This window comes from Engraulis encrasicolus, chromosome 16, assembly GCF_034702125.1.
Source record: "Engraulis encrasicolus isolate BLACKSEA-1 chromosome 16, IST_EnEncr_1.0, whole genome shotgun sequence".
NCBI classification, from domain to species: Eukaryota; Metazoa; Chordata; class Actinopteri; order Clupeiformes; family Engraulidae; genus Engraulis; species Engraulis encrasicolus.
This window is the reverse complement of record NC_085872.1, coordinates 9,315,743-9,333,308: the sequence shown is the minus strand read 5'-3', so window position 1 is coordinate 9,333,308 and position 17,566 is coordinate 9,315,743. Positions and strand designations below refer to the sequence as shown.

At 43.9% G+C, this 17,566-nt stretch overlaps 1 protein-coding gene and 3 non-coding genes across 5 annotated transcripts in view; 3 read left to right on the top strand and 1 right to left on the bottom strand.

Annotated features, from left to right (window-relative positions):
- Positions 1–1,373: 1,373 nt before the first annotated feature.
- trnap-agg (transfer RNA proline (anticodon AGG)) lies at positions 1,374–1,445 on the top strand. Its single transcript has one exon. It is a non-coding gene; the product is annotated as a tRNA-Pro (tRNA).
- Positions 1,446–1,769: 324 nt separating this feature from the next.
- trnaw-cca (transfer RNA tryptophan (anticodon CCA)) lies at positions 1,770–1,841 on the bottom strand. The gene has a single exon. It is a non-coding gene; the product is annotated as a tRNA-Trp (tRNA).
- Positions 1,842–2,105: 264 nt separating this feature from the next.
- On the top strand, positions 2,106–2,179 carry trnai-aau (transfer RNA isoleucine (anticodon AAU)). Its single transcript has one exon. It is a non-coding gene; the product is annotated as a tRNA-Ile (tRNA).
- A 7,725-nt stretch (positions 2,180–9,904) lies between these two features.
- gpc5c (glypican 5c) overlaps positions 9,905–17,566 on the top strand; it is a 256,644-nt gene continuing 248,982 nt past the window's right edge. For both annotated transcript variants that reach the window (XM_063218535.1, XM_063218534.1), the window contains exon 1: positions 9,905–10,409. In XM_063218535.1, the coding sequence (XP_063074605.1) occupies positions 10,241–10,409 (169 nt within the window). In that variant the 5' untranslated portion in view covers positions 9,905–10,240. The remainder of the gene's footprint in view (positions 10,410–17,566) is intronic.

The window sequence follows — 17,566 nt, the reverse complement described above, 5'->3', positions numbered from 1 at the left end:
CTGTCGTTTGAGACTTGTTTTGGTGTGTTTAATTTTAAATACTACGATAGCTAAACCGCCTTCATGACTACCGCTAGAACAACTTTGTATGACGATGAAAATGTTTGGTGGAGCTCTAGGTCAGTAGTAGTCTAAGCATAATACTATAGTCCTAGTAGTTCACTTGGTGTGGGAGAACACAACACAACATTCTTGATAGTGGAACATGTCGTTAGCAATGTTACAACTAGACAGCAGACAGAAACCATCATATGCTTAGCACATGTTAGCATTGTGTGTTCGTTGATCGGCACGAAGGTGCCAGTGTGAGAAGAGAAACTGTCTCGAATAGAACAGTTTAAAATGTTTGGGTTTGCAAGAATGATCAAAATTGCACATATTTACCCATGAAAAACGCGACGGGACGTTGTAGAACTAGGCCTACACATCCCCTTGTTAACAGGAAGCATAACATGCACCAACTAGCATGGTTGAATTCGACTAGTGGCAAGGAAGGTGTGCACGGCGAAACAACTTTGTCAAAGATACATTGATGTCCAGACAGCACTGTTTAAATTCTAGTATCACTGCAGTCTGGGACAAAGTGTCTGGGATTTACCCTTTTTTCGTCGAAGGGAGAAAGTTATGGAAATAATGGCCAGGTGTGAACGTGTTGTGATCAGACTGCATGGCCACTGAACTGTCTTTGAGAGTGGTGACGGTGAAGGGAGCAGTGTTAGGGAAGTTCCTTCAAAAATGTAATGTAGTTCTAGGCCTATTACTGATTACATGTTGTGGTCTACTTCAAAGTGATCACTTACATTGCAATATTACCATTTTTTAAATTAAGGTTTTACTCTACTTTTGCATTCCTACTTACTCTTGTCAAAATAACTAGATATGGATCTGTCCTGACAATTTACTCATGAGTCATGATGACTGACCTCCCATTCAGGAGGTGTGTCGGCAGCACGGAGACCAATGTTGCAGGTTCTGGAATAAAACTTTCTGATAGACCACACTTAACACCATTACTCCATTACCATTACACCATTCCATTCCAACTTACAGTAGCCTACAGTGTATTATAACTACTAGTATATATATTGCATGCCATTGTAACTAGTGTAAATTGGAGCTCAGCCCAGCCTTTCCCCTGTAATGCACAAAGTAATGCATGACAGTACGGGGGGTTTGGCTGGACTAGCTTTGTTTGGAGCATGGAAGGACTGCAAGTTGCAACTCAGTTGGAAAGATGAGTTATGTATGATAATGATTACGATTGTGAAACGCTACGCGATTGACGTTGTATAATATGGCACTGAACAGTCAGCCATTAGTTAGATATGTACACCGTCGATTTAGACACTGTTGTCTTCGCCGAGCATTGCAGCGGCTCGTTGGTCTAGGGGTATGATTCTCGCTTAGGGTGCGAGAGGTCCCGGGTTCAAATCCCGGACGAGCCCGTCTTTTCTTTCCATCTGCATGCCACGCGTCACATTTCACCAAATGCGTTTCCTCTCGATGAGATCGATAAATTAACCAAACTCTCTCTGAATTAACTGAGGTGACGTCGAAAGGCTAGATGCGCGCACGCAGGAAGGAAGGATCCAGTCTTGGATAAAGTAAGATACTGCGCTCAACACAATTTCATAAGTCTGCCTCTGAACTTCTCACTAATAACCCTATTCTATATGTATTTAACACGTATGCATCTGGGAGTAGTAGACTAGAGCATGGTATGAGGTCGCAAGAATTGTGAATTGGGAATCGAAATTCTTTAAAAGGAATGACCCCGACGTGATTTGAACACGCAACCTTCTGATCTGGAGTCAGACGCGCTACCGTTGCGCCACGAGGTCGTCTGGACGCGATTGGTAATGCACATGGTATAAAACACGGTACATAACACCATCAACACAACTATCAAACATTGTCAACATGTGCGCAGCTTTTATTGTTATCCCTTTAGAGTTACTTTCTTTGAGTTCCTGTGATGAAAAAGCGGTGTGAGCAATATTATGAATGTGAAAATGAATGTCAATGTGCAAATGATAATGGAAAAATGTGATAACAGAGTATTACTGTGTGGAATCTGAGTCTTGGGAAATCTGCATGGGGATCGTGGCCGGTTAGCTCAGTTGGTTAGAGCGTGGTGCTAATAACGCCAAGGTCGCGGGTTCGATCCCCGTACTGGCCATCCATTCATTTGCTTTTTTTTTTTTTAAATGTCAGAATGACCATGTGTGCATTATGTTTTTAATTCAGAATTAATATTTTGTGATAATAAATACATTGTTTATTTACATGAGGTTATCAAGGATGATTTTTAAATTCTTGAGTTGATTTTGAATTAAAAGTGTCTCTTGCAAACAAATGAGACCAATTTAAAGTCATGTTCATAGGCTGATCAAAATTAGAGCCAAGTCTTTATAAAAGCCGATGGCATGCTGCCATGTACTAGACATAGGGACTTAAAACAAACACAAATAACACGCACTGACATGTTTAAGAAGTGCACGCACAGATTTGAAATACTTTAGACATACTATTTGGGCTTACTTAATGGAGGGGAATTTGTTCTGACCATTTTTTTCAAAATGTAAAGTAGCCTACCCCTAAAAGATTCCCACTTCTCTAATATAGATGTGTTCATTGTCAGACATCTCATCTCAATGTCATACAGATTCATATGAAAAGTGACATGAAACTCCGCAAAAATCAATAACTACTTTAAGCAGGCCTAGTCAAAGTGGGTGGTGTTTGTTGTTAAGATGTGTTAAGATGAATTGCTGCGGGGAACCCTGCGTCTGTAAAAGCCATCACTTCTACTTCAAGTGGATAGAATCAGGCCAAGATTAAGTATACAGTCAGTGTTTCCCACAGACAAAGTAGCATTGTGAGGTGCTACATGCAAAAAACCATTAGGCCAGTGCAAGTATTATGCCCCCATTAACTCATTGGCTGCCTTGGCCGTCGAATGACGTCATTTCAAATAGTGACGCCCCCTACCTTCGACGTCGTTCGCCGGCAATTGCGTTTTTTTACAGCCAGGCCTCGAGGACGGTCTGACCTATCTTCTGTATGAATTTCAAGCCTCAAGGCATTTTCTAACTGTTCCTGTAGGTGGCAGAAGTGTCCTTAGGAACAGTCAAGGCAGGGCTTTAGCTCAGAGCAAGATGAAATGTCAAGACAAAAACACCCCTTTTTTACTATTATAATATAATCTCAAAAGTAGCATAGCAAAATCATTTTTGAAAGTAAAGCACCTGTGACAGTAGTCTACTTTCTTGCCCTCTGATTTTAACACAGGTAGGCTACTGATTTTAGTGTCAGAGCCTGGCCAAAAAAAAACCTTCCTCTCATGACCAAAATACAATCCCCTGTTGCTATCTAGCTAGAAGGCATTGTAGCTAACTTGCCCAAAATACACCATGAGATGATCTGTGTGACAACCTTTCATTTTGGATAATGTGATCAGCTTACACAACATCAGGATGTTGCTTACAAAATATCATCTAACAGGAGAATGCACGGGACTAGTGGTGATGTGTCCCAACTGAGGTAACTTGGGTATAAAGTTTGCTACGCTAGCTAGCTAGCTAGCACGAAATCGCTAACAACTTACAACTAAGCCTAAATAAAGGAGCCTTGGTAAGTCAACTATTTTTTACTCAATCCACAGTTATTTTTATGGATCTGTATAGTATGATCAGCTTACTGTATCATCAAAAAAGACAGGGGGGTTGCAGATTCTTGGAACAGAGTAGCCTTTGTGTCTGGTCAGATGCATTCAGCTCACATTAGAAAGCATTGCACTTAGCCTCAGACCAGCTAGCATTCACCACTCCAATCGGCTTGTGAAATGTTGGATGTGTGATCAGTACTTTTATCAAAAGAAAATTCATTGAACAATATATGACAAGATCACTATAGCAGAACCATGATGACAGTAATCATCAATCTGCAAATTGTCCGCTCTGCCAAAGAAGCTGCAGTAAGCTACGCTAAGCGGTGCTGCCTGCCTACCTGCCTCCCTCCCCACAAGACACAACACGGTACTATTTCTGGAGGAAATAAACCAGCTGTGATTCGTTCTCCAACGAGGGGAGAGAGAGAGGGAGAGGGAGAGGGAGAGGTAGGGAGTTACCGGAGTTACGGCCCGTACCCACACAGAGTAATTCCGCTCCGCTCTCATTGACTTTGAATGGGGGCGATATCGCGCTTGACAGCGCGGAGGGGAAGCGATATCGCAGCGGGACGCGGTTTGATATAGAAGAGATCTCTATATCATGCAAATTTGATGGTCCAATAACCAATCAGATGGGCGTATGGGTAGCAAGGGCGGGAGTTACAAAACATTTTGAAAAACATGGCGGCGATTTCTGTGATTTCCAACATCACGTTTTTGCTTAATATAAAGACCCTAAATGCTTATAAATGTCACGACTACCACGGATTGATGTAAAAATGCACCACGAACTTATGTAACACAAATAGGTTACCCCACATTGCCATTTGATCACTCGATGTTTTGAGCTAACCGGGTAAGCTAACGTTAGCATTTTACCAGAACCAGTCAGCTACAAGCTTATATTAGACTACTTCTGTACTTCTATAATGATATAACGGGGCTTAAATGTTATCTAGGACCAAAACACAATCACATTTAAGCCATGTACACACTGGGTTGTGATATTGGGTGAGTAATGTGTGCAAACAACCTTTCGCCGTTTGTTATCTCGCTCGGTCTACCCGGTGTCAGCTGCGAGACACATGCCGCGCCGCGAGGCTCGAAAGTCGGGTGAGCAGCCTAGTTAGCCCCGGGGAGAATCTACTGGGAGTATCCGTGACCACACCCCCAGCGCGATATTGCGCGTCGCGGATCCCGCCTGCCAATTTCCCAGTCGGTACTAGGCGTTAGGGGCAACTGCTGTCATGATCCATGCTGCGCGCCAGCAACTAAACCAAAACACCCTTGTTTTCGAGTCCCCCCGTTATATTTCAGTATATTAGGTTGAAAAGGTCATACAAATGATCTTTTTGTTCAGGCTACAGATGACAGAAGACTGTGTAATAGCAGCTGATAGGTTTGGAGTTGTTAGGACGATGCCATTACGGGCAAAAACGTTTGCAGTTATAGTTCTACTTCAAATGGCGTTTTCTCAGCTTTTTGGCTAGAAAGCAGCATTTTGGCGAATTCCACTTAATTTCAACAGATGATTATGAAAGAACGGAAAGGGGTAGAGAGACACCGTTTTTTTCTGATGACAGATGAGCGTCTAATCTGTGTTTTGATAGGTATGGTGTTGACATAGACACAGAACTCAATTTTCTGTGAGCCTCCAAAAAACACCCAAAATGCTGAAAAATGGCTGGCACTCCGAGGTACTCTTTTATGAAAATGGCTGGCAGCCAATGAGTTAATATATGTGCAGCTGTTGACCAATTTGTGGTGTGGTATTTTATTCTGTGGTGCTGCACTGCAGCTTGGTCTCTGTGTGGGAAACACACTGGCATAGTCCACCAAGGCTAGCAGCTTTCTACCGATACACAGTCCTGAACACACTGTCAAGTATGTATCCTTATTCTTACGAATTACATGATACCACTGAAGGTATCAGATTAGATTAGAAGGTAGGCCTAAACATCTACAAGTTGGAAAATTCGCAGTTCATTTGACTGTTCCATTGAGCACAGAGGATTTCTTTGACTTGCATCTTTTTTTTTTTTTTTTTTTTTCAATCGATCATATTCCAAATGATTGGGAGACTGGGGAAACCACAGCATGGGGAAACAGAGACACTAACTGCTATGCCTTCTTAGGTCGCCAGGGGGCAGTCATTCCAAGACCACTTTGATGTAGTAGGCCCTACCATAGACCATCATTCACAAAGGGTGTAAAACCAAAATGTAAGTTGAAGTAAGATTACACAAGCAACCTGCGCACGGAAGAGCTGTCTGTGCTGACATTATACATGGGTTCCCCTTGTTTATCAACACGGTATTATGAGGAGGGGCAAGACACTGGCAGCCAACCACATGAGCTAATTTTTTGACCGACAGCGGTTTCCAACAATCAGAGGTTGAGTTGTGGGCAGCTAGTTTCGTGCAGTCAGGGGGAAACAAAAATGTAGAACCCATGTATTAAAATATAAATATTAGAACAGCATAGAATAACTAAGAAAGCCTTTCTTGCAGTCCTAATGATTTGCTTAAATCTGAAATACAGCACTATTTTTTGACAATGTTGATGAAAAGGTTGATGGAAAGGATTTTTTAATTGGTAAGTAAAACCCTCTGTGGACACAACCTCTACCTGTGGACACAACAGGGAAATGTGGTTAATTTGGCGGTTTATGTCTATACTCCTTGTTTGTGTGTTTTTATGAAGGTTGGTTCAGATGATGTAGCATGCAGAGGTTTTAACTTGGCGTACTTGGAATGACCCTTCTAATTTTTGAGCAAGACCTAACTGAATGCAAGACCTGACTTAATATGCTCTTGCTTGGGCTCACTAAATGGCACGCATATACCAGGATGTGAGGTGAAACAGTCCACGTGTATTGGAATAACTAAGGTAAAGGTGAATAGGAAATAGATCAAACAGTAATACTACTGTTTGTAAGTTAAGTTGCGTGGGCAACCCACAGCGCGCCCCTCTAAAGGCAGCCCAATCCGGTAGTTATGCTTGGCAGAGAACTCTGAACAAAAAAAGAAAAGAAAAAAAAAACCCTCTAATGTAGGTAAGAGGATTCAAGCCAAGGTAGAGTAGAGTAGAGACACTATATTGATCCGGAAGGAAATTAAGATGTTCAGCAGCAAATGCACATAATGCATGCAGTACAAACATTGCACAAATCCATAGGCACGTTTAGCATACTCTTGTTGTGTATACATTCACTGAATTGTCCACCACCCATTTTAGCTTTGAAGTCGTCCTGTCCGTATTGGTTTTGGATAACTAAGCACACAAACAAGCACAGTATAGTACATGCCGTATTATCGCACCTCTGCCAACATACTGAAGTGTGTTTGAGCAGGCTATCAAATGAATCACCATGCCAAGTCATTAGATTTGTCCAGGTATTGATTCAGACATGTAATTTCCTCCCTTTTACCTTACATGCTTTGTCAGTGTAGCGTCTGTTTTTCCATATTTGAAACATATCATACTTCTGGAAATACTACGAAATAGGTTCAGCTAAAAATGACATCTCTATGTAGCTTTGTTTTAATGGGTGATGTGAGGGCAGATGTGTTACGTGGCAAGGTTTAGGGTGCTAGGTAGCCTTGCAAGGAAGGTCGGTCCTCCATGTTGTAATAGTACTACACTGCTATGACATTACATAGTGCCTTCAGAAATGAATTTTCTCGCAATCCTCACAATTTCTGGTAACAGCAAATTTGTATCAGGTGTCAATGGGTTAATGGATTAAACAGAACACACACACACACACACACACACACACACACACACACACACACACACACACACACACACACACACACACACCAGACTGTGCGGCCATTGCCACCACTGTGTAAATGTAGCCTAATACATGTTTTCTAAGCCTTATACATTTGTTAGAATCTGAGTTGCCCCAGTTGTTCTGAACCTGTGTGTATAGTAAGTGGGCTCGTTAATAGCGTGAAATGTGTGTGAGTGGGTGCGTGTGTGTGTGTGTGTGTGTGTGTGTGTGTGTGTGTGTGTGTGTGTGTGTGTGTGTGTGTGTGTATGTATGTGTATGTGTCAGCAGTGCATGCCGTTGCGTTGCGGTATAGCTGCAACACTTTTAACACGTTAAAATGAACAGTGGAGTGGAGTAGAGAAGTGAAATGTTAAACTTGGACCTGATTTCTCCACGCCCTGGACTTACATCACTTGATAAAGTGTTTTCATGCTCACAAAAAGCCATTGTTATTGTTTGTGCACGTTGTTTTTATATTATATTTTATATTATATTAATTATTACCCAAAGAGCTCAATTTCACACTCTGAGTAAAACCTACTAGAGGCAGTAGCAGACTGCAGATGATCAGCAATATTATTCCCTCGCCATACGCCCAGCAGAGGGCAGGAGCGAGACTACTTGCCCCAGACTCTGCATGGCTGCCTGTCATCCCCATTGCCCTATTACTTCATTCTGCTCTAATACTTAGATGGCTCACATTAAACGATGAGCATGTATTTTAAAGAAACACTATGCAACTTTTTCATAGTCATGAAATGGCTTGGTACTCAAGGTTTTGCTTGACTGACCCGTTATGGGGAAAATGTCAATATTTCCATCACCGCCTAGTGTTCCTGCTCTGAAACAGCACTTGCAGTTTTGCCTGGCGGCGCCGCGCCTTTTGTTGTTGTGCAATTTGTGGCCGCTAGGGGCGTCTAGATTTCTATGCTGTATGAGCGGAGCGAGACCTATTCCCCTTCGTTTGCTAACTAAGCAGCAGCAGCTTGCTGAAAGCTGGCTACTGGCTACTGGCTAGCTGATTGTAAAATATCACGCTGGCATGCAGTGAAAACAACGAATGGGACTGCAAATAAATCACGAGATAATTGAGATGAAAGGTTTGGACAGGCAAATAAATCGCTTGTTTGAACATTGGAAAAGGGCTTCAAACCGGAGAGAGCCGAATGCCAAAAGATGGGGATTTTATCATTCATTCACTACACTGGGATTTATGCATTAGCATTCTCAAAACCCACGCCACCTCGTTTAGTTTACAAAGATACACAAATGTATACGTGTTGAAATCTGATGTCGCACATTTTATTTGATGTCAAAGGATACAATCAGTCGAGCGAGGCTAAAAATATATGTTGTTGCCGATCAAGAGGAAACAAAACGTGATCTCTAGTCGGCATATGGATGTCCACTTTCACTTTCAACACCACACGAGATAAAAACGCGTCTTGTCACCTCGACTTCGAAATCGTTATTATGACAACAAAATAGCCGTTTGTTTCCTCGTTCTTCTAATGTAGGCTACAGCAGGTACTATATAGTTACTGAAAATGTGAAATAAAGACGGGGATATCTGCCGAGAACTGGATCAAATAATATCCATCTGAGGGAAGTGCAAACATGATAGCACAGTTGTGTGAAGTGAATTACGTTACGAAGCAGCCAACTCATAAGCAAGGGGGGGAATCGCACATATGATAAAGCCCCTTAGAAGTGGAGAGAACTGAATGCAAGGAAGGGAATATGGCTAATTACAGAAGACGACGAAATTTAATTCGCACATAATCTCGAAGCCAATGTCTGTCTAATTTAGTTCAATGCACATTTTCGGCAGAACCACTAGAGGCCGCTATAAAGTTGTTTATATCTGTGTGTTTATGTCAAAGTTGCATAGGATATCTTTAAAGTAAGAAAATACTGCTGTATTTTAAAAACTGCAGCATATACGACACCATTACTGTAGCCAGTAGTTATGTGAACTAAATGAAATAACAGGTGGACATGGTGTAAGATATCAAGATGGGTAAGATTTAGAACATTAATGCGTTTGCTCTCCGCCAATGTTGGATTGGTTATTGATGGTCCCTGGCAAATCAGCTGTCGTTAGAGCATTAAAACTCGTCCCTCCTAGTCCCACTCGCCATTGAGTCATAGGCATGACATTTCCCATGTCAGATCATTACGATTAAGTGATGAACTTGTTATGGAGAGCACCCGTTTGGATCATTACGCATTAACAAAACATTTTTACATTTACTTAAACTGGTTATTTTGGGGAAATGTATTATTGATTGAGTTCTCCCCACTGACATTCGGGGACTGTTAATGACTTTGAATGCACATGCACACGTCTAAACATTTATTCACACACTGCGCGTGTGTGCGTGACTGTGAGTGCGTTTATTCGCGCGCGCTCGTGTATTTGTGAGAGAGAGGGAGTGAAAGGGTGCCAGAAGGAGGAGGGAGAGAGCGAGAGAGAGCGCAAGCAAGCATGTGTGGCTACGTCTTCGCACCGACTGCCTGATAGCGCTAGTTCTACACTACAGTTCATGATCGCTCAGTCCCGATAGGACTGAACCGCTAGATTGAGAATGCCCAGTGCAAAAACTCAGCGGAGAATGTAGGAGTGTAACGGACCTGCTACTCCAAGCCGTGCATTTCTGTTTGTGATTCCTGCACTCAGCATTTGTACACCTTTCGGTTCACTGATCACTTTTTCCCCCGTTTCCTTTTTTTGGGTGGCACCACCAACAATTATCACAGCGCACGGATATCGCACTTGAGATGCTGCAATGTCCCGGGGATTGTTCTCACGTGTTAACTTCTGGTGGATTATTCTGGTAGTGTCTCTGACGATAGACACCCAGCGTGTAAAATGCCACAGCTGTCATGAAGTTAAAACGGCCTTCCAGGTGCGACAGATTGGACCGCTGAAGTGGGTACCTGAAATACCTGGAACAGGTCAGTGCCAGGACTACCACCATAGCGATGACACCTTTTTAGTAACACCGGTGTGAATGTGTTGTGGCTAGAAAATTGTTACTGTGATTCAGTCATTTAGTATGTATGTATTGTTGGAAGGTTTGTGTTGCCAAAGCCAGACATGTCATCAGGACCACTGCCATGGTAGGCTGTGGAGCATGACAGCTTTCGTGGCATTGGTAGCCCACAGCCTTCCCTGTGGGCTACCGGCTCAATGAACAGGTGCTGGTTTTTCCTATTTGACCAACAAAACCTTGCAATAACACACTTTCTGACAGCGAACCAAATCAGAGAGAAGAGGCAGCTCATGCCGTTTTATTTTATGTCTGCTTGAAACAGCCTAGGATAGCTGCTTCCAGCCATATTGATCATTAGGACAGCAGGCTGAAACAGAAGTCAACTCTGTCCATCGTTGGGGAATGACTATAAGGATAAGTTAAACAATGCTCGATCAGGGTAGGCTACTGCGAGAAGTTTCCTGCACTTTGAGCGCGACTCCTGAAGAGACTGCACTAACAGACACCGCTACCGCTATGACATATGACTCAGCGCTGGAGGGTAAGCGACAGTGCGATGCTAAAAGATAGCTGGTGACCTCACCGACTAGAAATACCCGTTGTCTGTGGCACGGAGTGGTGCGGGAACAGCCAGGGACGTAAAATCAGCGACGTCCCATCACGAACTTGAGTCTGCATGCGCGCGGACTTAGTGGCACCTGTCAAAACAGCTGCTGTTAAGAACACGTGCTTTAAATTAGGAAATGTATCCCAACACAACTTGCCGTGATGTTTTCTGCATGTTATGCAGTAGTTTCTGTTTGTTTGCCTGCTACATGCAGGGAGTTTTTTTTCGGAGAGATGTAGCCTAAAACTCGACGTGATTCGTAACGTGGAGGGGAACAGTGCCATTCCTAATCATATGGAATCGCGAGCCATGATTCCCCACCATCATTATCTCCATAACAACAGGGTAGGGGACGCCGTACCATTGGGATATCCTTGGTTGCAATCATGCGTTCCCTGCTGCACCTGTGCACAGAAACCACATAGGACTAAACAATAATTGGGTTGAGGCTGCTTCACGCAGACATGGTATAGAACACACTCATTTAAAACAACAGCAACAAAAAAAAGACAGGGGCATTAGGCTAGTAGACCTAGTTGACAACCAATTATCAAGCTGAATACTCTTCCAACAACACACACCCTGTTTTGTCTGTGGTTGCCCAGGAGACAGCATCCCTGTGGTTGGGCTGGGGAGGCAAAAGATGCGGCTTGGTCATTTTTGGGAACTAGGTGCTATGGTCCTGAGGAGAGAGAGACAGACAGGTTCCCCCTCACATTCTGACACATTTTTATTTTGCTACGTCCAGTAAAATATGGGGGCCATGCAGCAGCTGACTGTCTGCAAGCAAAACTGAGTTTTTTCAGTATGTGGTCACGGAGGAGAGGGTGGCGGGACTCTGCTTGGGGGAATCTGTGGCATGTGGTAGTGTTTCAGGCCACTTGCAGAGGGCAAGAAGCTCATCCTCAGCCTGCTGCTGGGACTTGTCTGTCTTACTACGGCTTACATTATGTTGCTGTCCCCTTTGGCTCTACAGTGTCTGCTGTGTCCCCCCCCCACACACACACACTTCTGTCATGGGATTTTATACATGAGATGCCACATCTCTGCTTCCATTTGAATATAGCAGGGAGGGTTAGAATAGAACACATTAATTAAACATTTAAAGAGCATGGTATAAGCCAGCAAGTTAAGTGAGTGAGTAATTAAGTCTTTATATAAATGCATTCGCAGTTGGAAATTGACTGAGTGATTGGTGATCTCAGCAGGTTTTGGGGTGAGTCAGTCACTCCCATCCCGCCCGTCTCCTTCTAATTATCTTATGGTGAATGAAGTGCTGCACATACAGTATATTGGGGAAGCAAGAGGACGCCTCTCGACTTGGAACGCTTTCCTGCTTATGCAGTACGTGCGGAAGAGTTATTTCTCCTCCGTCCACCCCCCTCTCCCTCGCTCTTCCTGCCCTCTGAAGATAATGAGGATTATGGCTTTCACTGCCGCCAGTTTGCAGAAAGTGTCCAGGGAGAATTTTAGGTGATCGGTGTATGTGTGAGGCTGGAGGGGAGGGGAATGAAATATAAAATTGCATATCCACGGATTTCTGTTGCTTTTAAGCTGCAGAAGCACTTCTTGTCCTGGCAACGTGCCAAGGAAAGCATACTAGGATAACTTGTTGATGGTCTTTCTTTTGACAGCCTGCTACTGAACCATAAACTCTACGTCGACCTGCTTATTATCTACTGCACCAAAGTATTATATCCATCTAGCCCCGCAAATAGACCACAGTGGAACTGCCAGTTCGAATGGCCGGCTTTACAGAGGGTTAAGCAGGGTGCTGAAAGTGAAAAATGATATAACTTATAACTATATGCTTTAATTTTTTTCCCCCCTTCTCCGTCGCTTTACCACATCCACGCTTGGCTAAGGGGAAACATCAAAGAGATTTGGCCCGAGCTCAAAGTTGTTAATGTGCTTTGATGAGTAGTACAGTCGGCGCATTCATAAGGCACACGCAGTCAATCTCTGGCGGGCGAAGAAAGTGTGCTGTTAGCCCCATAACTCTCCCTTAGTTGCGCTGTTGCTGGCTTTGCCAGTTGCATGTCATTTTGGCTACCTTTAACATCTTGCGGGCCCTCCGCTACAGCCTCAGTAAACATGGAGCCTGAAGACCAATATTGAATTGGCACGGTGGTCAGAGTACGATGTTATCGCACTGTGCCAACAACTCAAAGATCTTTCAGTAGATTTTTCAGATTGTCAACCCCTCCATGCCCTCGGTCAGTCAGCTTCACTTCTTCACTGTTACTCTCTTCTTCTCCTGTTCCCACAATCTCCCCATGATTGCTGTCTTTGTTCAGCACTCTTATGAGTTTGACGTATGCAGTAGCCATGGCTTTAGATCAGAGTGTTGAAGGTTTGAATCCCACCCTTGCCTCTCCTTACACCTCCATCCATAGCTGAAGTACTCTTGAGCAAGGTACTTTACCCCACATTGCTATGGTGACTGTAACCAATTCCTTGTAAATAACTGTAAGTCGCTTAGGATAAAAAGCGCCTGCTAAGTGTAATATAATGTAATAATGACTCCACATATCCACATCCTAGGCCTCTGGTATTGGATTTGAGGCAGACGTTGCTGGGGTTTACTTCTATGTCAAACTCGCTTTTCCTCATCTAGCTGGAACAGCACTCATCAAGCACATCAAAAATACTGGAGAACCTCCACAGCCTCTCCTTCTTTCACTCCTCGTCACAATCGTTCTCTCTCTCTCTCTTTGTCCTTCTCTCACTCAATCTTGCTCTTTGTCTCCAAGTCTCTCTCCTTTCCTTTCCTTTCCTCTCCTCTCCTCTCCTCTCCTCTCCTCTCCTCTCCTCTCCTCTCCTCTCCTCTCCTCTCCTCTGCTCTCCTATCCTCTCCTCTCCTCTCCTCTGCTCTGCTCTCCTCTCCTCTCCTCTCCTCTCCTCTCCTCTCCTCTCCTATTCTCTCCTCTCCTCTCCTCTGCTCTGCTCTGCTCTGCTCTGCTCTCCACTCCTCTCCTCTCCTCTGCTCTCCTCTGCTCTGCTCTGCTCTCCTCTCCTCTCCTCTCCTCTCCTCTCCTCTCCTCTCCTCTGCCTCCCTCATTCTCAAACTATTAACAAAACAGCAAACACCCCATGAGTTAGTTTACAAAAATGTGCACAATTTATCATGATGACATTTCAGCTCACTTTCAATTTCCATCTCAGGAGTGACTGCTAGGCTGATTCACACTAGCAAATTTGAAAATGACTATTCTGTCTGGGATTCTCAGACATTGCGACATAGTAGGTGTACGCAGTACTGTGTAGTGTAGTGACTGAAACCAGTGAAGGCCAGAGTTGACCTTCTCAGGGAATCTGATACTTGTCGTAGCACTAATGCAGTGATATGTTTTGACAGAGCAGACACCATCTTCTGGGATGAATCCAGCCTAGTTTATGAAACTCTATAGCTTAGAAATGCCGCCAGGTGTTGTGAGTGCACTACTGTGTGCACCCTGTTCAGTCTAGGTCAAATTATTCTGAGTCTGCAAGTAAGGACTGGTTTGGCGAGACAGCTGTGTGTTGTGGTGAGGTGCCGTGGGCCCTGCTCTCACACACATCAACACCTTTCAAAACAGGTCAAGCCCTCCCACCCCACCCCTCTGCCCACTCCCTTTGAGTGAAGTTTAGCCTGTCCACCACACAGCCTTGAAGGTTCGACAAATAATTAAAAAAACTTACACTGCTCCTCTCCCAAAACGTGCAAATATTGTCGGCACTTCAGCAAGCCTGCCTCGCAAACCCCCAAAAGAGCAAGTATGTGGTGAAGACAATATTTTTTCTTTCAACAGGATACCTCCCAAGTGTGGCCAGCAAATGAAATCCACGAAATTAAATAAAAAATAAAATAAAATCAAGATAGAGTAAATACGATGTCAGTTAGGGTGCATGAGGGAACATGAAAGGGCTTATTGCTTCCTGGCGTGGGAGAGCAAGCGTAGTGGAGACTTAAGGATCCTCTGCTGCATTAATTACTGCACTCCCATTCCCAGAAAATTATTCCTGCCCGGAGAAAAAGAAAGCCATGTCAGGAAATTACTGTCCCATGTCTGCAAAAACACAGACTTAAAATATATACTGCATTACTTAGATTCCTGATTGACCGAGCAGTGTTCCACAACCTTGGAGTTGGTTTGGCCTGCATCCTGTACACAGTTATTTGCTTTTGTACTTAAAAAAAAAACATTCTCAAAACTCCAAAAAGTAAGTATTGGACCTCACTTCGTAAGGAGGGTGGAAGGCTGGTGCCAGTGGTGTGTCTGTGTGTGTGTCGGGTGGGGGTGGGAGCAGCAGCAGAGTCGAGCTGTGATTTCACCGGGGCGCCTGCTTAATGCGCCCAATTAATCAGGAGGTATTTGTCACCTGAGAGACATCAGACGGACAGAGGCCTTGAGCGGGTCTGAGAGGCTGTGTGACTGTCTACTGAGGCAGAACCCCAGTCGGACCCCTTAAGGCCCTAATTGAGCTGTGCCTTTTGGAATTAGTCTTAGGCTTAGACAAGGCTGCACGCTCGGACGCACGCAATGAAGACGCACACACACACACACACACACACACACACACACACACACACACACACACACACACACACACACACACACACACACACACACACACACACACACACACACACACACACACAAACAGCCATCAGCACTTTTCGTATACATACTCACAAAAACAAGACAGACAAGTACATGAACACGGTTTCATGCACACACACACACACACACGCACACACACACATGCACACACACCTGCATGGAAACACTCACAGCTGCGCGCACGCACACACACACACACACACACACACACACACACACACACACACACACACACACACACACACACACACACACACACACACACACACACACACACACACCCCTGTACCTGCAGAGAGAAGGAGGTGGGGGAGGTTGAGGTGGTGACTGGTTAGGATTGCTGAGGACTTCATATTCAGGCCTTCAGGCCTACATCAGACCTGATGAGTGCCATGCAGTTCTTTCTTTCTCTCTCACTGATGGCTTCTCTCTCATGATGAGGCAGGGTTTTTTGTAAGTAAGATATACAGGTTAGAGTGTTAATGTATCTCAGTATTGGTAACAAGCAACTTACACAAAATGCTGCAGCAAAAATAAAACGGGCAGTAAAGTGACTAGTCTAGACGCCAGGGCTGTAGTACTCGAGTCCGGACTCGGCCCGAGTCCGGTCTCAAGTCCGTTTTTTTATGGACTTGGACTTGTCTCGGACTCGGTATTGTTTGGACTCGGACTTGTCTTGGACTCGGACAATGGTCTTGCCAAATTAGGCTTTTGGACTCGCCGGGTCTGTCATTAAGTTTTGTTTAGAACACTGGCCATCATAGATTGTAAAGTGGAGCTTGAAATCCAATAACAAACAAGTTTGTCTTCACATCCATGCCATATAGGTTAACTTCTAAGGTTCACACTATTGACATTCATCCTTTTCATTGTCAAACACTGACCGACATGTGACTCGGACTTGACTTGGACTCAAATCTTTTTGGACTCGGTCTTGTCTCGGACTCGAACCTCTTTGGACTCGGACTTGTCTCGGACTTGACTAGTACTGGTCTTGGACTTGTCTTGGACTCTACAAAGGTGGACTTGACTACAGCCCTGCTAGACGCTACTGCTTGCTTGTAAAGGTCACATTACCACGGTTGGCATTTTAACTGAGAAAATATTTATGTTAAATGCCTAAATGGTGAAGAGGAAAAGAGAATGTCCCACATAGTGTGTACAAGTGTGCGATCTGATATAGTAAATGAGGTTTTGAATGGACGTGACTTTTAAATCTCAATATTTGGCTGGTGCAGAGACCTTCCAAAAGACATTTGGAAAATATTTGAGACTGCCGTTATTTTTAATGGTTTTATGTGCTTTTGCCACAGCCGTAAAACACAAATGACATATTGCCACGTATTGGTATGGCAGCATATGTGGACTTGCGGTCACATCAGTTGTGGTAGGACAGTCTCATGTACATGTCTGTAGATTGAGTTTCTGGAGTGGTGAGTGACAGTCAGCTGACTGCCTCTCGTATTTATCACCTTCAGGAACGCGCTGAAAAAAACAAAAACAAACCAAAACAAAAACAAACAACATTTTCCTCCTTGTCTTTGTAATCAATCATATTGGGCTCCAGTGTTGCCAGATGTACGATAATTGAACATTTTCCATCTGGCAACACTGTCGGGTTCTATCTCATCGCTACATGCATGACACATGAAGAGATATTCTAATGTCATGCTTCGATATGGCTGATATCTCAATGCTTTCCAGTTGGTCTCTATTGGGCTTTTGGATCTATTACTCCTACCCCTCCCCAGTTATTTAGTGCAGATTACGAAGGAGACTATTCATTGGGCTGTTTTTTAGTCACTAATGTAGGCTGTAGAGCATGGGTTGGAAAACTATGTTTCGAGGGCCGTTAACGTTATGTTATGCAGCTTCACATGAAAGAAGACAAGTTTGGAAAGAAATGAA